This window comes from Hemitrygon akajei, chromosome 5 (assembly GCF_048418815.1).
Source record: "Hemitrygon akajei chromosome 5, sHemAka1.3, whole genome shotgun sequence".
NCBI classification, from domain to species: Eukaryota; Metazoa; Chordata; class Chondrichthyes; order Myliobatiformes; family Dasyatidae; genus Hemitrygon; species Hemitrygon akajei.
This window is the reverse complement of record NC_133128.1, coordinates 150397136-150419509: the sequence shown is the minus strand read 5'-3', so window position 1 is coordinate 150419509 and position 22374 is coordinate 150397136. Positions and strand designations below refer to the sequence as shown.

General features: G+C 40.1%; 1 protein-coding gene across 5 annotated transcripts in view; it reads right to left on the bottom strand.

Annotated features, from left to right (window-relative positions):
• dgkg (diacylglycerol kinase, gamma) overlaps positions 1–22374 on the bottom strand; it is a 517080-nt gene that overhangs the window by 247147 nt on the left and 247559 nt on the right. For all 5 annotated transcript variants that reach the window (XM_073046856.1, XM_073046861.1, XM_073046859.1 and 2 more), the window contains 6 exons: positions 20990–21039; positions 19761–19835; positions 18652–18771; positions 10151–10268; positions 7594–7682; positions 5418–5534 (listed from right to left, as the gene is read on the bottom strand). In XM_073046856.1, the coding sequence (XP_072902957.1) occupies positions 5418–5534; positions 7594–7682; positions 10151–10268; positions 18652–18771; positions 19761–19835; positions 20990–21039 (569 nt within the window). The remainder of the gene's footprint in view (positions 1–5417; positions 5535–7593; positions 7683–10150; positions 10269–18651; positions 18772–19760; positions 19836–20989; positions 21040–22374) is intronic.

The window sequence follows — 22374 nt, the reverse complement described above, 5'->3', positions numbered from 1 at the left end:
CCATGATTATCTTGACTATACTTCTTCCCACACTACTTCCTGTAAAAATGCCATTCTCTTTTCTCAGTTTCTTTGTCTCCGCTGCATCTATTCCCAGGATGGGGCTTTCCTTTCCAGGGCTTTAAAGAAATCTTTCTTCTTCAAAGAATGGGGTTTCCCTGTCTCCACCATTGATGCTGCCCTCACCTGCATCTGCTCCATTTCCTGGACATTCATGTTCACCCCATTTTCCCACCGCCTTAACAGGGATAGATTCCACTTGTCCTTACCTACCGCCCCATGAGCCTCTGCATCCAATACATCATTCTCTGCAACTTCTGCCATCTTCCACAGGTCTCTACAACAAAACACATTTTTAACCTACACCCCACCCTCCATTCTCTGTTTTCTGCAGGGTTCACTCGCTCAGTGATTCTCTTGTCCATTCATCTTTCCCCACTAATCACTCTCCTGGCACTTACCACTGTACGCATCAGAAACCATTCACCTTCACTACCCATTCACCTCCTCCCTCAACTCCATTTAGGCTCCAAACAGTTCTGCTAGGTAAGGTAACTCTTCACCTGGGGTCATCTACTGTATCTGGTGCTCCCACTGCAGCCTCCTCTACATTGGTGAGAGCTGATGTAAACTGGGGAACAGCTTTGTTGAATACTCCTGCTCCATCAAAAAGCAAAAAGAGCCACTCTTCAACAGAATTGCATAAGGGCTAAGAGTGTTGTAAAAACAAGCCTGAAGGCTTTGTGTATCAATGCGAGGAGCATTCGTAACAAGGTGGATGAATTGAATGGGCAGATAGTTATTAATGAATATGATATAGTTGGGATCACAGAGACATGGCTCCAGGGTGACCAAGGATGGGAGCTCAACATCCAGGGATATTCAATATTCAGGAGGGATAGACAGGAAAGAAAAGGAAGTGGGGTAGCATTGCTGGTTAGAGAGGAGATTAACGCAATAGAAAGGAAGGACATTAGCCTGGAGGATGTGGAATCGATATGGGTAGAGCTGCATAACACTGAGGGGCAGAAAACGCTGGTGGGAGTTGTGTACAGGCCACCTAACAGTAGTAGTGAGGTTGGGGATGGCATTAAACAGGAAATTAGAAATGCGTGCAATAAAGTAACAGTAGTTATAATGGGTGACTTCAATCTACATATAGATTGGGTGAACCAATTTGGTAAGGGTGTTGAGGAAGAGGATTTCTTGGAATGTATGTGGGATGGTTTTCTGAACCAACATGTTGAGGAACCAACTAGAGAGCAGGCCATTCTAGATTGGGTATTGAGCAATGAGGAAGGGTTAGTTAGCAATCTTGTTGTGCGAGGCCCCTTGGGTAAGAGTGACTATAATATGGTGGAATTCTTCATTAAGATGGAGAGCGACATAGTTAATTCAGAAACAAAGGTTCTGAACTTAAAGAAGGGTAACTTTGAAGGTATGAGACGTGAATTAGCTAAGATAGACTGGCAAATGATACTTAAAGGGTTGACGGTGGATATACAATGGCAAGCATTTAAAGATCGCATGGATGAACTACAACAATTGTTCATCCCAGTTTGGCAAAAGAATAAACCAGGGAAGGTAGTGCACCCATGGCTGACAAGAGAAATTAGGGATAGTATCAAGTCCAAAGAAGAAACATATAAATTAGCAAAAAAAAGCCGCACACCTGAGGACTGGGAGAAATTCAGAGACCAGCAGAGGAGGACAAAGGGCTTAATTAGGAAAGGGAAAAAAGATTATGAGAGAAAGCTGGCAGGGAACATAAAAACTGACTGTAAAAGCTTTTATTGATACGTGAAAAGAAAAAAGATTGGTCAAGACAAATGTAGGTTCATTACAGTCAGAAACAGGTGAATTGATAATAGGGAATAAAGACATGGCAGACCAATTGAATACCTACTTTGGTTCTGTCTTCACTAAAGAGGACATAAATAATCTTCCGGAAATAGTAAGGGACCGAGGGTCTAGTGAGATGGAGGAACTGAGGGAAATACATGTTAGTAGGGAAGTGGTGTTAGGTAAATTGAAGGGATTAAAGGCAGATAAATCCCCAGGGCCAGATGGTCTGCATCCCAGAGTGCTTAAGGAAGTAGCCCAAGAAATAGTGGATGCATTAGTGATAATTTTTCAAAACTCCTTAGATTCTGGATTAGTTCCTGAGGATTGGAGGGTGGCTAATGTAACCCCACTTTTTAAAAAAGGAGGGAGAGAGAAACCGGGGAATTATAGACCGATTAGTCTGACATCGGTGGTGGGGACAATGCTAGAGTCGGTTATCAAAGATATGATAACAGCACTTTTGGAAAGAGGTGAAATCATCGGACAAAGTCAGCATGGATTTGTGAAAGGAAAATCATGTCTGACGAATCTTATAGAATTTTTTGAAGATGTAACTAGTCGAGTGGATAGGGGAGAGCCAGTGGATGTGGTATATTTAGATTTTCAAAAGGCTTTTGACAAGGTCCCACACAGGAGATTAGTGTGCAAAATTAAAGCACACGGTATTGGGGGTATGGTATTGATGTGGATAGAGAATTGGTTGGCAGACAGGAAGCAAAGAGTGGGAGTAAACGGGACCTTTTCAGAATGGTAGGCAGTGACTAGTGGGGTACCGCAAGGCTCAGTGCGGGGACCCCAGTTGTTTACAATATATATTAATGATTTAGACGAGGGAATTAAATGCAGCATCTCCAAGTTTGCGGATGACACGAAGCTGGGCGGCGGTGTTAGCTGTGAGGAGGATGCTAAGAGGATGCAGGGTGACTTGGATAGGTTAGGCGAGTGGGCAAATTCATGGCAGATGCAATTTAATGTGGATAAATGTGAGGTTATCCACTTTGGTTGCAAGAACAGGAAAACAGATTATTATCTGAACGGTGGCCGATTAGGAAAAGGGGAGATGCAACGAGACCTGGGTGTCATTGTACACCAGTCATTGAAGGTGGGCATGCAAGTATAGCAGGCGATGAAAAAGGCAAATGGTATGTTGGCATTCATAGCAAAAGGATTTGAGTACAGGAGCAGGGAGGTTCTACTGCAGTTGTACAAGGCCTTGGTGAGACCGCACCTAGAATATTGTGTGCAGTTTTGGTCCCCTAATCTGAGGAAAGACATTCTTGCCATAGAGGGAGTACAGAGAAGGTTCACCAGATTGATTCCTGGGATGGCAGGACTTTCATATGAAGAAAGACTGGATCGACTAGGCTTATATTCGCTGGAATTTAGAAGATTGAGGGGAGATCTTATTGAAACGTATAAAATTCTAAAGGGATTGGACAGGCTAGATGCAGGAAGGTTGTTTCCAATGTTGGGGAAGTCCAGAACGAGGGGTCACAGTTTAAGGATAAAGGGGAAGCCTTTTAGGACCGAGATGAGGAAAAACTTCTTCACACAGAGAGTGGTGAATCTGTGGAATTCTCTGCCACAGGAAACAGTTGAGGCCGGTTCATTGGCTATATTTAAGAGGAAGTTAGATATGGCTCTTGTGGTTAAAGGGATCAAGGGGTATGTAGAGAAAGCAGGTATAGGGTTCTGAATTGGATGATCAGCCATGATCATACTGAATGGCGGTGCAGGCTCGAAGGGCCAAATGGCCTACTCCTGCACCTATTTTCTATGTTTCTAACAGCAAAAAGCAGAGTTCCTCGGTGGCCAACCATTTTAATTCCTAACCCATTCCCTTTCTGACATGACTGTCCATGGCCTCCACTTCTGCCATGATGAGGCCACCCTCAGGTTGGAGCAACACCTCATGTTTCGTCTGGGTCGCCTCCAACCTGATGGCGTGAACATTGATCTTTCCAACTTCTGGTACTTTCTTCCCCCCTCTCCAGCTTCTTCAATTCCTCATGCTGACCTCTTACCGCTTCTCACCTGTCTATCACCTCTCCCTGGTACCCCCCCACTTCCCTTCCTCCCATGGACTACTCTCCTCTCTGAACAAATTCATTCTTCTCCGCCCTTTGCCTTTCCGCCTATCACCTCCCAGCTTCTTACTTCATCCCTCCTCCCCCACCCACTTGGCTTCACCTATCATCTTCTAGATTGTCATGCTTCCCCTCACCACACCTTCTTATTCTAGCATCTTCTCCCTTCCATTCCAGTCCTGATGAAGGGCCTGGGCCCAAAACGTCAACAGTTTATTCATTTGTGAAGATGCTGCCTGACCTGCTGAGCCCCTAAAGTTTGTCTGACAATTGTTTCCTCACCAGGAAAATCTTTTTGGGCTCCTGAATGGTGATGGCGCAGTACAGGGGAAAGTGTCAGGAAGAAGATCACTAGGGAGGGATGAGTGGACAAGGTAGTCATGTGTGATCCTTATGGAAAGCAGTGGGGTGGGGGGGGGGAGCGATGGAAAACGTGTGGTTAGTGGTAGATCCCGTTGGAAATAGTGAAAGTTACAGAGAACGATGTGCTGGATACGAAGGCCCATGGCAGTAGAGGAAGGTAAGGATAAGGGGAACCCTATTCCTGTCATGACAGCATGAGGGTATGCTGAGGGCAGATGTGTGGGAAATGGAGCAGATGCAAGCAAGGGAAGAATTGATAAAACCGTATTTTGAACATGAAACACAGCATTGATCTCAATGGCGTTCATCCATCATGAATTAGTGTTGACAATGTAATAACTTTAGGTGAAACAGTTGGCCTTGGAAATACGTTGCTGGATTGTCCAATAACTGAGCTGGGTTTCAATCATAACTTCCCTCACAATTTCCTACAATTCAGGAAATCCTGTACCATGCGTTTCGCAGTTACAAATCCTGTTTTATTTTCACCAAAGGAACAGTCTATTCAGGATGATTTGACAATGAAACGGTATTCACACATTTCTTTCTTTAAGGCCCGCATCATTCCATTACGACCTGTCTGAAGAGAGGTCAATGCTCATATGACAGATTTATTATTTTATTGTTAGAAACAGAGGCAGCAGCAGGAGCACAGTAGAAGTGCCTTGAAAATGGTGCTTATCTGAGACAACATTCAACTGAGAAACTGACTTTCAGCAGCATATCAACATCTTTACATTGAAAATTAACTCACATACATAACATCTAACATCAAATGGCAGAGTTCCGAGCATCATAATATTTATTTTATTTACTCGATATCTTGCAAGTTGTAGCTTTAATCTAACACATGATTAACCTATTTTCCTCCTCCTTACTTCTCTCTGTAATATTTGTATTTTGTGCAAAAATTACAAAGAGCAAATACACCTTTAGTCATCAGCATTCTTGTTTGCAATTGCATTTTGGAGAATGTAGCCTCTCATTCAGAGCTGGATTTAAGACAGGATGCAGCTAGAAACTAGATTGCCCCCTAGTGCTCAGCCAATCCTGTGGTGTTTCTGCAAAAAAATTATCATTTATTGTTTTCAAAATAAGGATATTGTTTTGTTCAGTACTTACAGTAATTTGGCACCAAACACAGTGGAGACCGGTGAGACCCTGGTAACATTTAATGCTTTTATGGCATTTATCACATTTGGTTGGTGAGTTTCCTTCCACCCAAACATGCTGCATAACCTTGATAGGAAGGGAAAATGGAAAACGCACAAAATGTTTTAAAAAAAATCTTTATGCAATTTAATCAAAAAGTCATAGAATATGCTATAACATTTACAAGCCAATCTCAGTCTAAATTAACTCAACAAATTAAATTACTTCACTGATATGAAAAGGGCAATCTTTTCAGAATGACTATGTATTCAAAAGTAATCTGCAAAATTACCATCTTCTCAAAAGTCAGTCATAACAATTACGCTTGGGGTTCAGGTTAAGTTTAAACTCTGAGGTGCGTAAAATTTTTACTAATCAATCTGCAAGAGTACAAAGGGATAGAGAGAGGTCACAACGTCAAACTTATAGCTGGGCTCCTTGAACAGGTTTTCAAATTTGATGGGTGTTTAATTTCTGGCTTGAGAGGTACCGAGGACCTCATGCTTACTCCACCATTCAGTATTTCAGTTGAAGTTTATTGTCATCTGACTGCACATATATACAGCCAAATGAAACAATGTTCCTTCGGACCACAGTGCACCCATAAAGCACATATCACACACAGCACATAAAACAAAATATTACCACAAATAAGTTAACAAAATGTAATTCAAAATACATGTAGTGAACTGCACAGGTTAACAGCAAACTGTCAGCAACTTGCAGTCCTACTGACAAGCCCTCAGTAGTGGCAAGGTTTATTAGTCACAAAGCCTGAGGGGAGAAGCTGTAACCCAGCCTGACAGTCTCAGTTCTGATGATCCTGTACCTCCTTCCTGATGGTAGTGAGTCAAAGAGATTGTGGGATGGGTTGTAGGGATCATTGGGCCTTTCACCTACAATGCTTCTGGTAAATATTACAAATGGGGGTGGGGGGGGCGGAACCCCGGTGATCCTCTTAGCAATTTTTACTGTCCTCTGCAGGGTCCAGCAGTCCGATGTCTTACAGCTTCCGTACCACACAATGATGCAGCCAGATAGGATACTCCACTTTCCTGCACTAATTCCATTGTCCTCAATTCCTTCTACCTCTCAAAACCTACCTGCCTTTCTGGGAAGTACTCAGCAACTGAACCTCTAAAGATTTGCTATCGGCAAGGTAGTTATATTCATCTCAGATCTGAATGACAGACTCTGACCTTTGGTTCAAGAGACCACACCCTGTCATGCCAAAAATGAATTTTGTACATTTCAATGAGAACTTCTCTTATCATTATAAATTTAAGAGCATCAACTAGACTGCTTAACCTCTCCTTGTACAACAATGCTGCCACCAAGGAATCAATCTGGTGAAGCAATCTCATTTTCTATGTGCTCTTTTAATAGAAGTCCTCTTTCTCTGTCAGCATCTACTTGAAAACCTTGTGATGCAGATTAACAGGTCCCGGGGACTCATCACTTTTCATTTGCTTTAGTTTCTGCAATGTTAATTCTTTTTAATGATGCTGCTTTCTTTCAGCTCTTTATACACCCTTGACTTGTAGTCATTCACTATTTCTGGGAGGTCCACTGTACCTTCTGCAAAGATAGGCACAAAGTACTTGTTTAATAGCTCTACCTTGCACGGATCTTTGTCAAAGGTCCTACAGCCTGTTCAGCAAACATACACCACTGTGTCAGATTGGGGCTGCATTCTGACATAGCAGCAGTGACCCTACTGAATACAGTAGGTTCCAGACAAGGCAAAAACCTGCACGTGCCCAAACTGTACAAAGGGAGCCTTTATAACAATCTGGTCAAGGTTTTAAAAATCTTGTCCCAAACTTTCTTTACATAAGTATTCACATTAAACGTCTCTCAAATAAGCAGCATAAGTACCGGACATTTGGAAATAAATATTTTTTATAAATCAGTGTAAAAAGTTAACAGTCACGAGGTCCAGATTTTTGGAGCTTAAGGTTTGTGTGGGGAACTTTGCTCAAAGGTTTTCTCAAAGCCGCTAACTTATTTGTTCCAAGAAACATACACTTTGAACAAGACGTCACTGCATTACTGAGCACTCATTTTTCAGATTTCTGGTACCTGGACATAAAAAAAATTCACAAATTCTACATGCACTGTGAATGCACAGAAAAAGTGTACTTACATTAGTATTTCTCTTGGATTTTACATATGTGCTTATACATGATGCAATATCTTTGGAGACACATCTTTCATGGACTGTGTATTTGCAAACTGAAAACAAAATGGAGGAACGTCATAGCAGTTGTCCTTTACGCACTTCTCTAATGATAAGATTACAGACCACTCTATTTAATAAAAAATTGTTTAATTTGATTAATCTGAAATTGTGTATCTTTTCACCTCTGCTTAACTTGTTTTTAAGGACACTCAGATTATTTTAAACAAATCTAGTTTCAATTACCAAAGTAAACTGCATCTACGTTTGTATTTAATTCATGCAATCTTTCAATAACTGGCTTAATAGCTTCTACAAGTCGTAAAAAATTGGGAAACTCCAAAAATGATGATTTTCTCAATTCAGATTTGCAAAAAAAAAAAAGACTGGATATTGCCTTCTTAATTTCAAATCCTGGTTCATAGATTTCTTAAAATACTTGCATTTTGGAGGTTTTTAAAGCTATAGATCCTTAGGGTATATATCATAACAGTTCACTTATGTAATGAGACCTCTTGACTTCTAAGAACTAAACATTCATTTATCTGTCCACATATCTCATCAAATTTAACAAAGTAACTCTGCAAAAAAAAACGGTATAACATGTTCTCTCCTCTGTCTCCATCTGGTAGAGTAAAATAAGCTCGCCACACCATGACCGAGTCAATTTATTAAATTGGGGGGGGGGGGAGGCAAATGCACACCACTTATTCATCTTGCAGAAATTCAAATTCTTTTCACTTTTCAGGAAATGTCAAAAGCTGGTCTTCCTGCATAAAAATGTATGTGCAAACACAGTGATTTACACTGTGTAACAGCAACAGGACCTTGGATCTTCCTTGTAATTCAACAAGCTCATAGTGATTTATTTCTAAATTACAGTTACAAATTCCTTTTTAAATATCCCAAACCAAGAGGCATTAAACATGAGCTCTCATCTAACTCGTGGAATTTAGCACTCAACAAGAGCATTTATCTATATAAATACAGCTGCTAAAGAAGTATGTGCTGTTAACAGTCCCATAAGCTGCTTTCTTTGAATGCCTCATCCATTTATCTTTTAACAACATATATGGTATATTTCCCATTCAAAAATAATTTACATCCTTTTCATTATTACAAGCTTATCATAACTTACAATTATATAACTAATATTACATTTAAATAACATTTAAAATAAAATTCTGATATTACAATTTGTTATCACATTCTAGGATTTCAAAGCATGACGTTTTCAAAAGAGCTTTGGAATGCTATAATATTGAGCTGCTCAGAGGGGAGATAGGAGTTTGGTAAGTGTATTTACTCTATGTGGGCTCTCAGAATTTTTTTAACTGTTTGTGGGTAGTTAAAGCTAATTTTGCAACTAATTAATGCAGCATCTCCATTGAACATATTGCCAGGGAATACGGAGAGAGAAATGAACACTGTGATCATTTGAAGTGATCAGTTTATTAAGTATTGGCCCTCAGCAGCAGCTGACCTCATCAAGAAAGCCTTTGTGCTGGGAGAAAACTAGTCCGGTCCTGCGGTGTGAGGTGGCATGGTAGTGTAGCTGTTAGCGCATCGCTTTACAGCGATTAGCAATCCGGATTCAATCCCTGCTGCTGCCTGTAAGGATTCTGTATGTTGTCCCCATGACTGCGTGAGTTTCCCCCAGATGCTCTTTTTCCTCCCACGTTCCAAAGAGGCACGGATTCATTGGTCGGTTAATTGGTCACAAGGGTGTAATTGGGCAGAGTGGGCTTGTTGGATGGGAAAGGCCAGTTACTATGCCGTATTGCTAAATACTTTAAGAAAATAATTAAATCTCCTGACACTCAAAGGCCAGTCCACCACCTACAAGGCACAAGTTAGCAGAGTGATATAATACTCTGCCCTTGCTTGGAAGAGTGCATCAACTCTCAAGAAGATTGATGCTGTCCAGGCCAAAGTAGGTCACCCAATGGCACAGCATCCAGCACTCTGCACATTTGTTCCAATACCTGGCTGGTGCATATTTGCCTCAGTGACTATTTTCTGCAAAATCCACTGTGGTAATTTGCCCAGTTCTCAAACCTATGACCCATATCACTGAGGAAAACAGCAGTCAGCACTTGGGAACACCACCGCCTCCAGTTCCCTAGATCACGCACCATCCCCAATTTGGAAATGTGTTGCTGGTCCTTTCTGTTTTATTCCTGGAGTCCCTTGCCCAAGAGCATTATGGGATACCTTCACCAGAGTGACTGGTGGATCAGGGTGGCAGCTCACCACTACCTTCTCAGGGGTAATTAGGCTGGGCTAATAAATGCTGACCTTGCCAGTAGTGTCCTGAGCATTAAATTAAAATAGTTATTTTTACATTTTCAGATAGTTTTAATTAAAAGAATTTAAAATATCTGAAAATGCATAAGTAAAATGAGAACTGAAAATTCTGAACATTATATCAGAGAACTGCATAAATATGTACAGAAAGATCAGAACTGAAGGTTGAAACACAGACTCTTCGTTTAATTGCATTTGTAGTCATGTATTTACTTACAAGAACAACAAAGGCCTTGTTTTCTAACACCCAATAGGATTGTCAGGCAGAAGTTGCAATAGGCAGGCTTGTTGAAGTGTTTTAATCGCCAAGCATGTTGACCATCATCCTTCACGTTCTGCAGTAAGGCAAAAATATAAAATTAAACACAATGGATTGAAGTATACAATTGAAATGAGACATTCTTTAATTAATCCTCATGTATATCATTTATTCATAAAATAGTAAATCACAACTGAGATAATAGGCAATACCACCTTTGGAACAAAATAAAAAATCCCAGACAGACCTAATCCTTTTTGTTATTCCACGCATCTATATGATTCTCCATCATGAATCGGGTACCTCATTCCAAATCACGGTCACTCATTGCATAAGGTTCTTCCTCATCACCACTTTGTTTACCAATCACACTATATCTTCACTCCATGACCATTAACCCCATCAACACTGGAAACAGCATCTCGGTATCTCCTTCATCTGAGCTATGATTTGATGCCCATCTATCAAACCTCCTTGCCTTCCCTGCTCCAAGAAAAACAATCCTACCTTCTCCATCTTCTATACACATTACCACTCCGGTAAATCTTTCTGCATTCTCAGCCTTCATATCCTTCCCTAAGGTATAGCAACATTTGGATACGATGTTTGAATTGAAGCAGGTCTAGACTTAATTTTTCAGAGATTGCATACATTCTCATCAACTGCAAATTATTTTTGAATAGAATTCTTTATTTTCAGGACCAGTATCTATTTAGCATTAAAATTTCACTTTCCAGGAAATCCTGCAACAAACACATGTGGATTCCTAAGTCCCAAACTTTCTTAAAAAAAAATGCCCATCAGGATTTGCCAACTGGCGTCTGGCGCTGGACTCCTCAATGAGTCCAGAAGTGAAGCACCAACTTTCCAAAGTTTCTTCAACAGTTAAACTGAGCACTGAACCTGCACCAGTTCAACCCAGATGGCCTGATAAGGTGATTATTAACATTTTTGAACACTAGTGAATTTTTTTGCCATTCACAAACATGAAAGCTGGTTCAGCTTAGAAGTCTGCACAACTACCTGTAAAAGCATTCCTTTGCTTTCTGAGGACTTGCCCAATCTTGCCTGTTGCAGTGGAAAACCCTGTGTTCCACAGTCCTTTGCAGATCAGCTGGCTTAGTTGCTGCTAGAAAGTCCACACAGGTACAGACCTAGCAGTTGGGGAAAGCAGCAAGTGTGCCTGGCTTGGCACTGAGGGAATTCTAGACATCACTGCAGCGCTATGAGCACTGAATCCCGAGAGCCTCCACTATGTAGTTCATTCTAATCTGGGAAAACAGCCAGTCACCACAAGCCTGTTTTCCATCTCCTTTTTAACTAATCACCAGAACATCTGGACAGCAAAGATGCATACATCATAGTCATTTTAATCGACTACAACTCAGCATTCAGTACCATCATCCCCTTAAAACTAATCAAACGTTCCAAGCCCTTGGCCTCAATACCTCCTTGTGCAATTGGATCCTGGATTTCCTCACTTGTAGACCCCAGTCAGTTGAGACTGGCAACAACATCTCCTCCACGATGCACACATGGCTGTATGCTTAGTGCCCAGCTCTAATTGCTTTACACTTATGAATAAACACAACTTCAATGCCGTATATATTTAAGTTTGCCAACGACACCACTGTTGTTGGCCAAATCAAAGGTGGTGACAAATCAACATATTGGAAGGAGATTGAAAATCTGGCTAAGTGGTGCCACAACAACAACCTCTTTAATCAATGTTAGCAAGACCATGATCATTGACTTCAGAAGGAAACCAGGGATCAGAATCAGGTTTATTATCACCGGCATGTGACATGAAATTTGTTAACTTAACAGCAGCAGCAGTTCAATGCAATACATAGTATAGAAGAGGAAAAAATAAATAAAATTAAAAAATAATAATAAATAAATCAATTACATTATATGCATATTGAACAGATTAAAAAACATGCAAAAGACAGAAATGCTGTATATAAAAAAAGTGTGGTGGTGTCCAAGCGTTCAATGTCCATTTAGGAATCAGATGGCAGAGGGGAAGAAGCTGTTCTTGAATCACTGAGTGTGTGTCTTCAGGCTTCTGTACCTCCTACCTGATGGTAACAGTGAGAAAAGGGCATGCCCTGGGTGCTGGAGGTCCTTAATAATAGACACTACTTTTCTGAGACACCGCTCCCTAAAGATGTCTTGGGTACTTTGTAGGCTAGTACCAGAGATGGAGCTGACTAGATTTACAACCTTCTGCAGCTTCTTTCGGTCCTGTGTAGCAGCCCCTGCCCCCCACCCCCCCCATACCAGTCAGTGATGCAGCCTGTCAGAATGCTCTCCACCGTACATTTATAGAAGTTTTTGAGTGTATTTGTTGACATGCCAAATCTCTTCAAACTCCAAATGAAGTATAGCCGCTGTATTGCCTTCTTTAACAACATCGATATGTTGGGACCAGGTTATATCCTCAGAGATCTTGACACCCAGGAATTTGAAACCACTCACTCTCTCCATTTCTGATCCCTCTGTGAGGATTGGTTTGTGTTCCTTTGTCTTACACTTCCTTAAGTCCACAATCAGCTCTTTAGTCTTACTGATGTTGAGTGCCAGGTTGTAGTTGGCCTATCTCAGTCCTGTACGCCCTCTTGTCACCACCTGAGATTCTACTAACAATGGTTGTATCGTCAGCACATTTCCAGGTGGTATTTGAGCTGTGCCTGGCCACACAGTCATGTGTATATAGAGAATGGAGCAGTGGGCTAAGCACACCCCCCTGAGGTGCACCAGTGTTGATAGTCAGCGAGGAGGAGCTGTTATCACCAATCTGCACAGATTGTGGTCTTCCAGTTAGGAAGTCAAGGATCCGATTGCAGAGGGAGGTACAGAGACTCAAGTTCTGTAACTTCTCAATCAGGATTGTGGGAATGATGGTATTAAATGCTGAGCTATAGTCGATGAACAGCATCCTGACATAGGAGTTTGTGTTGTCCAGGTGGTCTAAAGCCGTGTGGAGAGCCACTGAGATTGCGTCTGCCATTGACTTATTGTGGCGGTAGGCAAACTGCAATGGGTCCAGGTCCTTGCTGAGGCAGGAGTTCAGTCTAGTCATGACCAACCTCTCAAAGCATTTCATCACTGTCAATGAGTCATAAGGCAGCTCACATTATTCTTCTTAGGCACTGGTATAATTTTTGAAGCAAGTGGGAACTTCCGCCCTTAGCAGTGAGAGGTTGAAAACGTCCTTGAATACTCCCACCAGTTGGTTGGCACAGGTTTTCAGAGCCTTACCAGGTACTCCATCGGGATCTTCCGCCCTCCAAGGGTTCATTCTCTTTAAAGGCAGCCTAACATCGAGCTCTGAGACAGAGATCACAGGCTCATCAGGTGCAACAGGGATCTTCACAGCTGTAGTTGTAGCTGTAGCCTTTCAAAGTGGGCATAGAAGGTATTGAGTTCATCTGGTAGTGAAGCATCGCTGCCATTCATGCTATTGAGTTTTGCTTTGTAGGAAGTAATGTCTTGCCAGAGTTGCTGTGCATCCGATGTTGCCTCCAACCTCGTTCGAAATTGTCTCTTCACCTTTGAAATAGCCAATCCACAAATCATACATGGTTTTCTGGTACAGGCCTGGGTTGACAGAATTGAATGCCACAGATCCAGCCTTCAGCAAACAACGCACCTCTTGGTTCATCCAGGGCTTTTGCTTTGGGAACGTACAGTAAGTCTTTGCAGGCACACACTCATCCACACAAGTTTTAATGAAGTCGGTGACAACTGCAGCATACTCATCCAGATTCGAAGATGAATCCATGAATACAGTCCAGTCCACCGATTCAAAGCAGTCCTGTAGGCGCTCCTGTGCTTCCCTTGTCCAAACCTTCTTGGTCCTCACCGCTGGTGCTGCAGACTTCAGTCTCTGCCTATACTCAGGGTGTAGAAGTACAGCCAGGTGATCAGACTTCCCGAAGTGAGGGCGTGGAACAGCACGGTAGGCACTCTTGATGATAGTGTAGCAATAGTCCAGTACATTCTTTTCTCTGGTATTGCAAGTGATCTGTTGATGGTAGTTGCTTAGTGATTTTTTTTTCCAGACTGGCCTGGTTAAAATCTCCCAAAACAGTGGTAAAGGCATTAGGGTGTGCTGTTTCTTGCATGTTGATCCCATTGCTCAGATCATCTAAAGTCTGCTTGACTTTGGCCTGAGGTGGAATATAAACTGCTACCAAAATGACCCTGGAGAACTCCCATGGTAGGTAAAAAGGATGGCATTTAACTGTTAGTTATTCCAGATCTAGTGAGCAGTATTGGGACAGCACTGATATATTTGTGCACCAAGAAGAGTTGATCATGAGGCATACTCCTCCACTTCTGCTTTTGAGAGACTCTATAGATCTATCCTGACGGTGTATAGTAAACCTGTCGATCTGAAACACTGCATCCGGTACGGAAGGAGTTAACCAGGATTCAATGAAACAGAGGACACACGCGGTCCTAATGTCCCTCTGAATCAACACCTTAGCTCTGAGATCATCGATTTTATTCACCAGAGACTACACATTTGCCACCAAGATAGTCGGTACAGGGAGTTTAAAACCCCGTTTCCTTAAACACACTTGTAACCCCACTCTGCACCGGCACTTACTCCGAGGTATCCTACGTGGGCGCTTCCAACCACAGTCAGAGCTGTTTCCATCGTTTAAACGCATGAAGGCATCTGTGTTGTCTGCACTGACCTTGGAAATAGTTGTGCTTTTCAGCTGCATCAGGCTGAAACCGAAATATTTAATCGTATCCATTGAGTTACTGCTGCTACTCGAGTTGCGCCCAGGCGCCCCACAATGCAATCCATGAGCCAGTCCTCACTGGAGGATCAGAGTAGGAGAGCGTTGGCAACTTTAAATTCTTCAGTATTATTATTTTGGAGGACCGGTTCTGGGCCCAGCACATAGTACAATTATGAAGAAATCATGACAGCAACTCTATTTCCTTAGGAGTTCATGAAGATTTGGCATGACATCTAAAACTTTGATAAACTTAGATGTGTGGTGGAGAGCATATTGACTGGCTGCATCATAGCCTGGTATTGAAACACCACTGCCCTTGAACAGAAAATCATACAAAAAGTAATGGATATGGCCCAGCCCATCTAGGGTGAAGCCCTCTTCAGCACTGAACACATGAACCCGAAACGCTGTCGCAGGAAAGCAGCATTCCATCATCAGGGACTCCCACCACCCAGGACATGCTCTCTCTTGCTGCTGCCATCTGGAAGGTGGTACAGGAGCCTCAGGACAGTTACTTCTCATCAATCACCAGGCTTTTGAACAAGAGGGGATAACTTCACTTAACTTCAGATGCTCCATCACTGAAATGTTCCCACAACCTATGGACTCACTTTCAAGGACTCTTCATTTATTGTTCTAGATTTATTGTTATTTCTTCTTTCTCTTTGTATCTGCACACTGACTGAAAGCCCAAGTTGGTGCAGTTTTTCATTGATTCTGCTATGGTTATTATTCTGAGAATTCACTGAGTATGCCCGCAAGAAAACGAATCTTAGGATTGTATATGGTGACATATATATACTTTGATAATAAACTCACTTTGAACTTTAGAATTCATGCCCCTTTTCTTCCACTGGTTTCAATTTTACAAATTAGCTTTTAATATGGCATTAATAAAAATAAACCGGATCCTCTGTGTTGTTGCAGAGCCTTGTCAAAAATTCAATTAAATTAGTTGAATTAGTTCTGTTTTAACAAAATTAAGCCGGACCTTGCCTTTTAATTCTGCATGACTACTATCTCAATAAATTTCCCCACCATTTGTCCTGCAATCGCTGGACTCATTACATTGCCCCTTTCCTTGAATAAAATGCAAAATAAAATTTCAGACATTAGAGTTCAGTTTATTTTCATTAAATATTAAATGCACATCAAGCATTCGATTTATATCTGATAGAATAGTGTACACAAATAACAATTTAGTTTTACATTTTAGCTACAAGTTTTAATGGGAAGTTAATATTACTGTATAAAATAAATTTGTCAGCACTTCATGTTGTGAAAATAGTGCTGTGACTAACATTAAAAGGAATTATAACAAAACTCAACAAAGATACATCTTTTTCCCAATAGAAGTAGGTTTATAGCAATGGTGGAGGCCTTCCAGTCAATGAAAAGTATGACAGAGATTGGCATCTTAACAAGAATTCCAGTTCTGTAATTCCTCAGTTATCGTATATAGCAAAGGAAGAAGGGCATTTTTTTTCATTTTTCAGGTAGAATTATTTTATAACCAATCATATACATTTTTTAACAGAGATTGTAACATTAGAAATACAGCAGCCAATTTGCATGAAACAAGATGCATCTTAATTTTTCACAAATTACTAGGTCCCAGCAATATAGCAAAATGACAACCAGACACTTTGCTTTATCAACTTTAGTTTAGGGATAAATTTTGGCCACGATAGTAGGGTGAAATAATGAGAGAGTAGCTGTGAGCCTTACTTAACTAACATTTGATGTGAAAGGCAGCAGTCAGCACTCCCTCAGTACAACATCTTGGTTAAAGTGGGTCTTAAACTCACAATCCCCTTGCTCAAGAGGCTTGAGATATACACATGAGCCACATGTGATCCTTCTAGTGACGGTGCTACACTATTCATCAGAAAAGTATAACTGATAAAGTATAACCATCAGCAACATTCATCCCAACATAGTGCTTAGTGATAAATGATGAAGAATGTGTTAAAATCACTTCAGCTGCAATAATATTACTTTGCAAATTTTAACATAGTGATAACACTTCCTTAATAACATTTGAGTCAATTATTAGGAGGGGGAGGTTAATCCAATTAACATTAGGAAATCATTGATGTCAATCTGCTTTAGCTGAAGATCAATTTATGTTGACTAACATTAAACTGAACGCAATATTATTTTAAACCATTTTGAACAAATGACAAATTGATGCTAATGTTTGACAAGTAGGTGGTTTGTAACTATGCTAAAACAAAATCACCATGTGTCAGTAAATATACTACTTTGAATGCTGTGATCAGAAAAAGTGTAATTTTTACATTGATGAAGTAATTTCTCTATTAAATGCAGCAAAGGAATGCCAGTCACAAGGTGAGTGTATATTATTTCTAGACTCTTAAAATAGTCACATTAAACTCTGTCAATGGGGAGAGGTAACCAGGTGGAGAAAAATGCTCACAGCCTTCCTGAAGAAATGCCCCATAATTGATTCCTGTTACCCTTGAACAAAAACCATTCAAAGTGAAGAAGTGGCATATATTAGGAAAGCTGAGAGCATGCATTTGGAACACTCAGAAACCCTTTTAAGCACCAGGAGTGCCTTACAAACTCATCAGCCAGCTGCCTTGTCAGTAACCTCATGACCCATCGAAGAGTCTGTGGTTCCAATGATAGTCTCATTTGTCACCTCAAAATATAAACAGAAAGCAGCAAGTTATCCTTGATTCTGAAGACTTGCCTCAGAAGTGAACTCTGAAAGCTCCCGTAAATCATTTACACACTAGATTTGGAGAAGTCATTAAAGAAAAAAAATGGCATGAAGATTTAAACATTATGCAAGTTTAAAACCAATATAAAGAGAACAAAATCTCCAAAAGTCTTGTAAGTCTGTTTTTTTTTTTAAGTTTTGAGGGTTTTGGTTTTATAAGACTATTGCAGATCTCATTGCTAAGATATCATGATTTATTCTGTTAACCAATAAAACATTATGTGCCACACTCTAAAGCAAATTACATGACTACCAATTACTTTTATTGTGCCTTTTAAAAAAATGCCATGTAAATCATTTGGAGATTGAATCCTGAGAATGCGTTAGGCAGTGATGTGGTATGGTGGGGACAACACCGTGACAATCTTTCATGTTTTAGAACCTCTGTACAGAGGCCATTTCGAAAAGGAGAACTGGATCTGGTAACATGGGTACTTTCTGAGTTCATTTTCACTGAATTCACTGGTAATCTGCAGCATTACCAGTACAATTATTAACACTCTGTGGAATGCATTCACATCTGCAGAAAAGTTCACTATCACACATTAATCAAGGGATTATAGTTCTGTATGAATGACGCAGGTGGCAAGGATAAATTAGAATACTGTGTCTCAGATATTGTGGCTTTCTCATCAGGGCCTAAGCTGTGGCACTTACCAATGCTTTAGTCACTCCTCACATTCTCACCATCTCTTCGATTTTAAGAAAATTACTTAACTGTATTTATATAAACAGTGGAGTTCCTTCATTGACCCATTGACATTTTTATTGTAAATGCATTACAATTACTGGTGTAAATTCAGCACAGTCAGGTAAGATGATTATTCAGTACTGCAAGTTGTTATGAAGGAAGCAGCTTAGGCGGTTAAAAACATGACTCAATGTTTAAAATGCTTCTTCTGAAGGGCTCTGTAATTTTCACTAATGATTGTTTACAGCCCTATACTTACCGTCTCCATGCCAAGGAGGACCAGTAATGGAATGGTGGTTATCCCTCCTCTTATCCACTCTTCAAGTGTAACTGTACCATCATGATCATAGTCAATTTCCGCCATCATTTCCATTAGTATCTATGTGCAACATATGAAAACACAGAATTTAACAAGACATTTTTCTTACATTTTGAATGAATGTTGTAGTGCAGATAGATGCTGGTCTGTCTTGGTGGCTTTGCTATTGCTTGCTTGGTGGGTTAGGGTGCTGATGCTTATTTGCTGAAGTAACTGGGGGGAGGGAGAGGGTCGATGCTTTGCTGTTGCTTGTGGGTAGGAGGGGGAGTAGGGGGCTTTGGGGGTTCTACCTTTTTAATGTCACTCATTCTTTGGGGCACTCTTCTGCTTTTGTGGATGTCTGCAAAGAATAAAAATTTCATGTTGTATATTGTATACATTCTCTGATATTAAATGGAACTATATAAACAAAATAAACACACTTCCCTTTATCTTCCATTTCAGTATTTATATAAAATTTATGTAAAATGGAACACAGCATTTTCCAGATATTTATCAAAGGAGCAAAAATAAAAGCCGAACAGAACAGTTGGGAAAGTGATTGATGGTATGCTCCTAGGGATAGACTTTCAGGGGGGATTTTGGAGAAGATGGAGTGCGGGTGAAATGTGGAACATTTCCAGTGTGAAGTGAATTGCTGGACAAGAGGTTGGAGCCAGAATAGAGGATGTCCAGAAAGTGGTCCAAAATCATTGCACAACCAGTGACAAACAACAAATATGATAAGCTGTAGACATCTTAAAATAATAGGGGATTTATTGAATATATGAGGACCAGGAGGTATGCTTATGAAAATGGATTCAGAAAATAAATGATCAACAACATGAAATAGTAAACTAATTCCATGCCAAATATTTGTAGGTACATTTTGCAAGCATTGTGGACGGATATGAGATTTCTACTTTTGTAAGAAACATGTTTTGCAAAGGATGCCAGAGAGTTACTGAGTACAAAATAACATGGCCATTAAATGTGTGGTTATATAATCATGTCATAATACCATCATAGTTGCCATCAAAGCATGACTTGGGTTTTCATAAAATACTTACTGGCCTGAGTTCAGTAGCATCCCATTCCAAATATTCTGCAACATGGACCATTTGGTTAATGATTCGATCCAATTCCTGAAATTAAAATTTAAAAAAGGGTTAACTAGCTGATAATTTATGTGCCTGATTAACAAAGGTGGAACCCACCTAAAGATTATATGATGGGAGAAAATTTAAAGAGAAAACCTCTCCTGCTGGTGGCTAAGTGCACTGGGAAATAGTTGCTGGTTGTACTTAATCCCAAAAGTTCTTAGTGGAATCAATAGAATTAAATGCACAAAGGAAGCTACAATGATGTGGTTAAACAGCCTTTGTTTTATTAGCGTTATTCACATTTCTGAACACTGAAATTGCAGAATTCCCTGCCTGTCATCACGTTCAGGCATCAGCAGCAAATAAGACCTATGCTGCTTTCTCCCTCACCGCTAAGGTTAAGAACAAATGATTGGTTAATATGTTGTCAGGCAAATTGGGAAAATCCAACACTAAATTAGCTGAACCCAACCACATCAATTAGCGCAGTCAAACTAAACTCAGAACTGGCCTTGGATGCCTTCCTGGAGATTTCATTACTTGATACCCTGCTTCCAACAATCTCATTCCAACACTCCCACTGCTGATTGACAACATGTCCCCCTTCACAACACATGGACTTTCTACGTCAATTGAAAAATGAATATACTCCGATCTCAGGCTGGATAGTTCTTCACTCTCAATATAATGACTGAAGAAATTCATAATTTTTGTAAAATATCAATGATATTTTTTATGAATGTCGTTGTCCAAAAATATTGGTCTTTTTTCCTGAAAACTGATGAACAGTTGTGAAAATTGGCAATACGTCCTAGCTATTCAAATGAGTGAAAGACAGTGGTGGTTAAGGGGAAGTATTCTGAACGGCTGGCCAGCAGCTCCTGCTGATAAAAGTCTGTATCAATTTGGTTGGCACAGACTGGGAGATTGGGTAGTTAACATTCCTGTCATAAACCACATGGCATAGTAATCTCATTTTGCACTTTAAAACAATTTCAAAAGTTAAAGTATTTAATTATCATCTACAACTTAATTACAGAAGTTAGATCATATTTAAATTCTTCTGTTACATCAGCTGTAAACTTTAAACAAAGTACTTAAAACTGAAAAAGGATGAACTCTTTTTTATTATTATGTTGTGGACAACAGGCTAGACTTAAAGATTACAGTTTTAGTAACTATTAAAAAACACTTACAGAGCTGTCCAGGAAACCATTTCCATCTGTATCATAAAGTCGAAACATAACTGCCGAAGAAAATAGTAACAATATTAAAGTAATTAGATGATCTGGTGCTGAATGTGTAATATTAACTTTTACAAGCAGCATTAATAAATACTTATTTACACCATTTATTGAAGTTTTCTGCAATTTAACAAGCAATGGGAATGAACAAATATAAAACTTCCTCTTCAAAGCAAATCATGGTGTGATGGAAATGCTCTTTGGTGTTGTCTTGTGATTTACTTCAGAGACTTTTGAGAGATGAAGCCAATTATTACTCTACTCATACAACAAATAACACTAATGAGAAGCTTCTGTTGGAATGCTACTTTATGAAGACTAGCTAACACAATCTAATATGCTCCATGTTATTTGTTGAAGCAACCTTGTCTGAACCTGTTCCTGCTATTATGTTTATGTTGAAGATAGTTGTATTTTATGGTTGTTACTGCACAAAGAAAGGATAATCTAATTCATAATTGTAAGTAACAAGCAGTTGGAGAGACTATTTTCCTGTAAGAAACCGTGTAATAGGTTCAGTGGATCCCTTCCATTTCCTACCCAATTTGCTTCATTACAATCAGATTATATCAGTTGCAGTTATCAACTGAACAAAACTGATCTGTATAATATTGCTTTGTTGTTCCTGAACACAATTATTTTGTTGAAAAGTTGTTGGAGTATAAAGTGAACTGTATCATATCCATGACTGAATCAAGGATGATGGTATAGACACTACAGAACAAAAGGGGCTGGCTCAAATACATTCAAAACAGCGATAATATTCCAGATCAATACACTCCATTACAATAGTGCGACATTTCCTTCTTTTTTCATGGTAAAAAAAAAACAAGTAATGATGCAATGCAATTACGCTCGATAAGACAAGTAAATTTTAAAACTAAAACTACCTATTTCAGGAGTCAAGGGTTAAGTCATCAACTCACGCTGATGTGGTTGACAATGAAATGGTCTAACATGTCATTCAGTTGACCATACTGCCACGTTGAAACAGAGAGAAAAAACCCCAAAATTAAATAGATCACCTCAGTATCAACCTGTGCACCCAGTATGGACGTGGCTTTCAGCCCAGTTAACATTGGAATGACCTCCTCACAAGCATCTCTGGGCTGCTGTTTAAATTTGGACAGCTGTCGCAATCAGTCAAGCAACAGCCTGATACCGTTGTCTTCACAGGATTTCACCTGACAGAAAATGTGCCAGACTCCGTCATCATAATCCTTGGGTGCATCCTGCCCCACTGGTAGGGCAGACACACCAGAGGTGGGTAGGCAAAGGTGTACTTGTATGAGGAAGTGGACATGCAAGTCCTCAATACTGATTTCAGTTTCTATGAA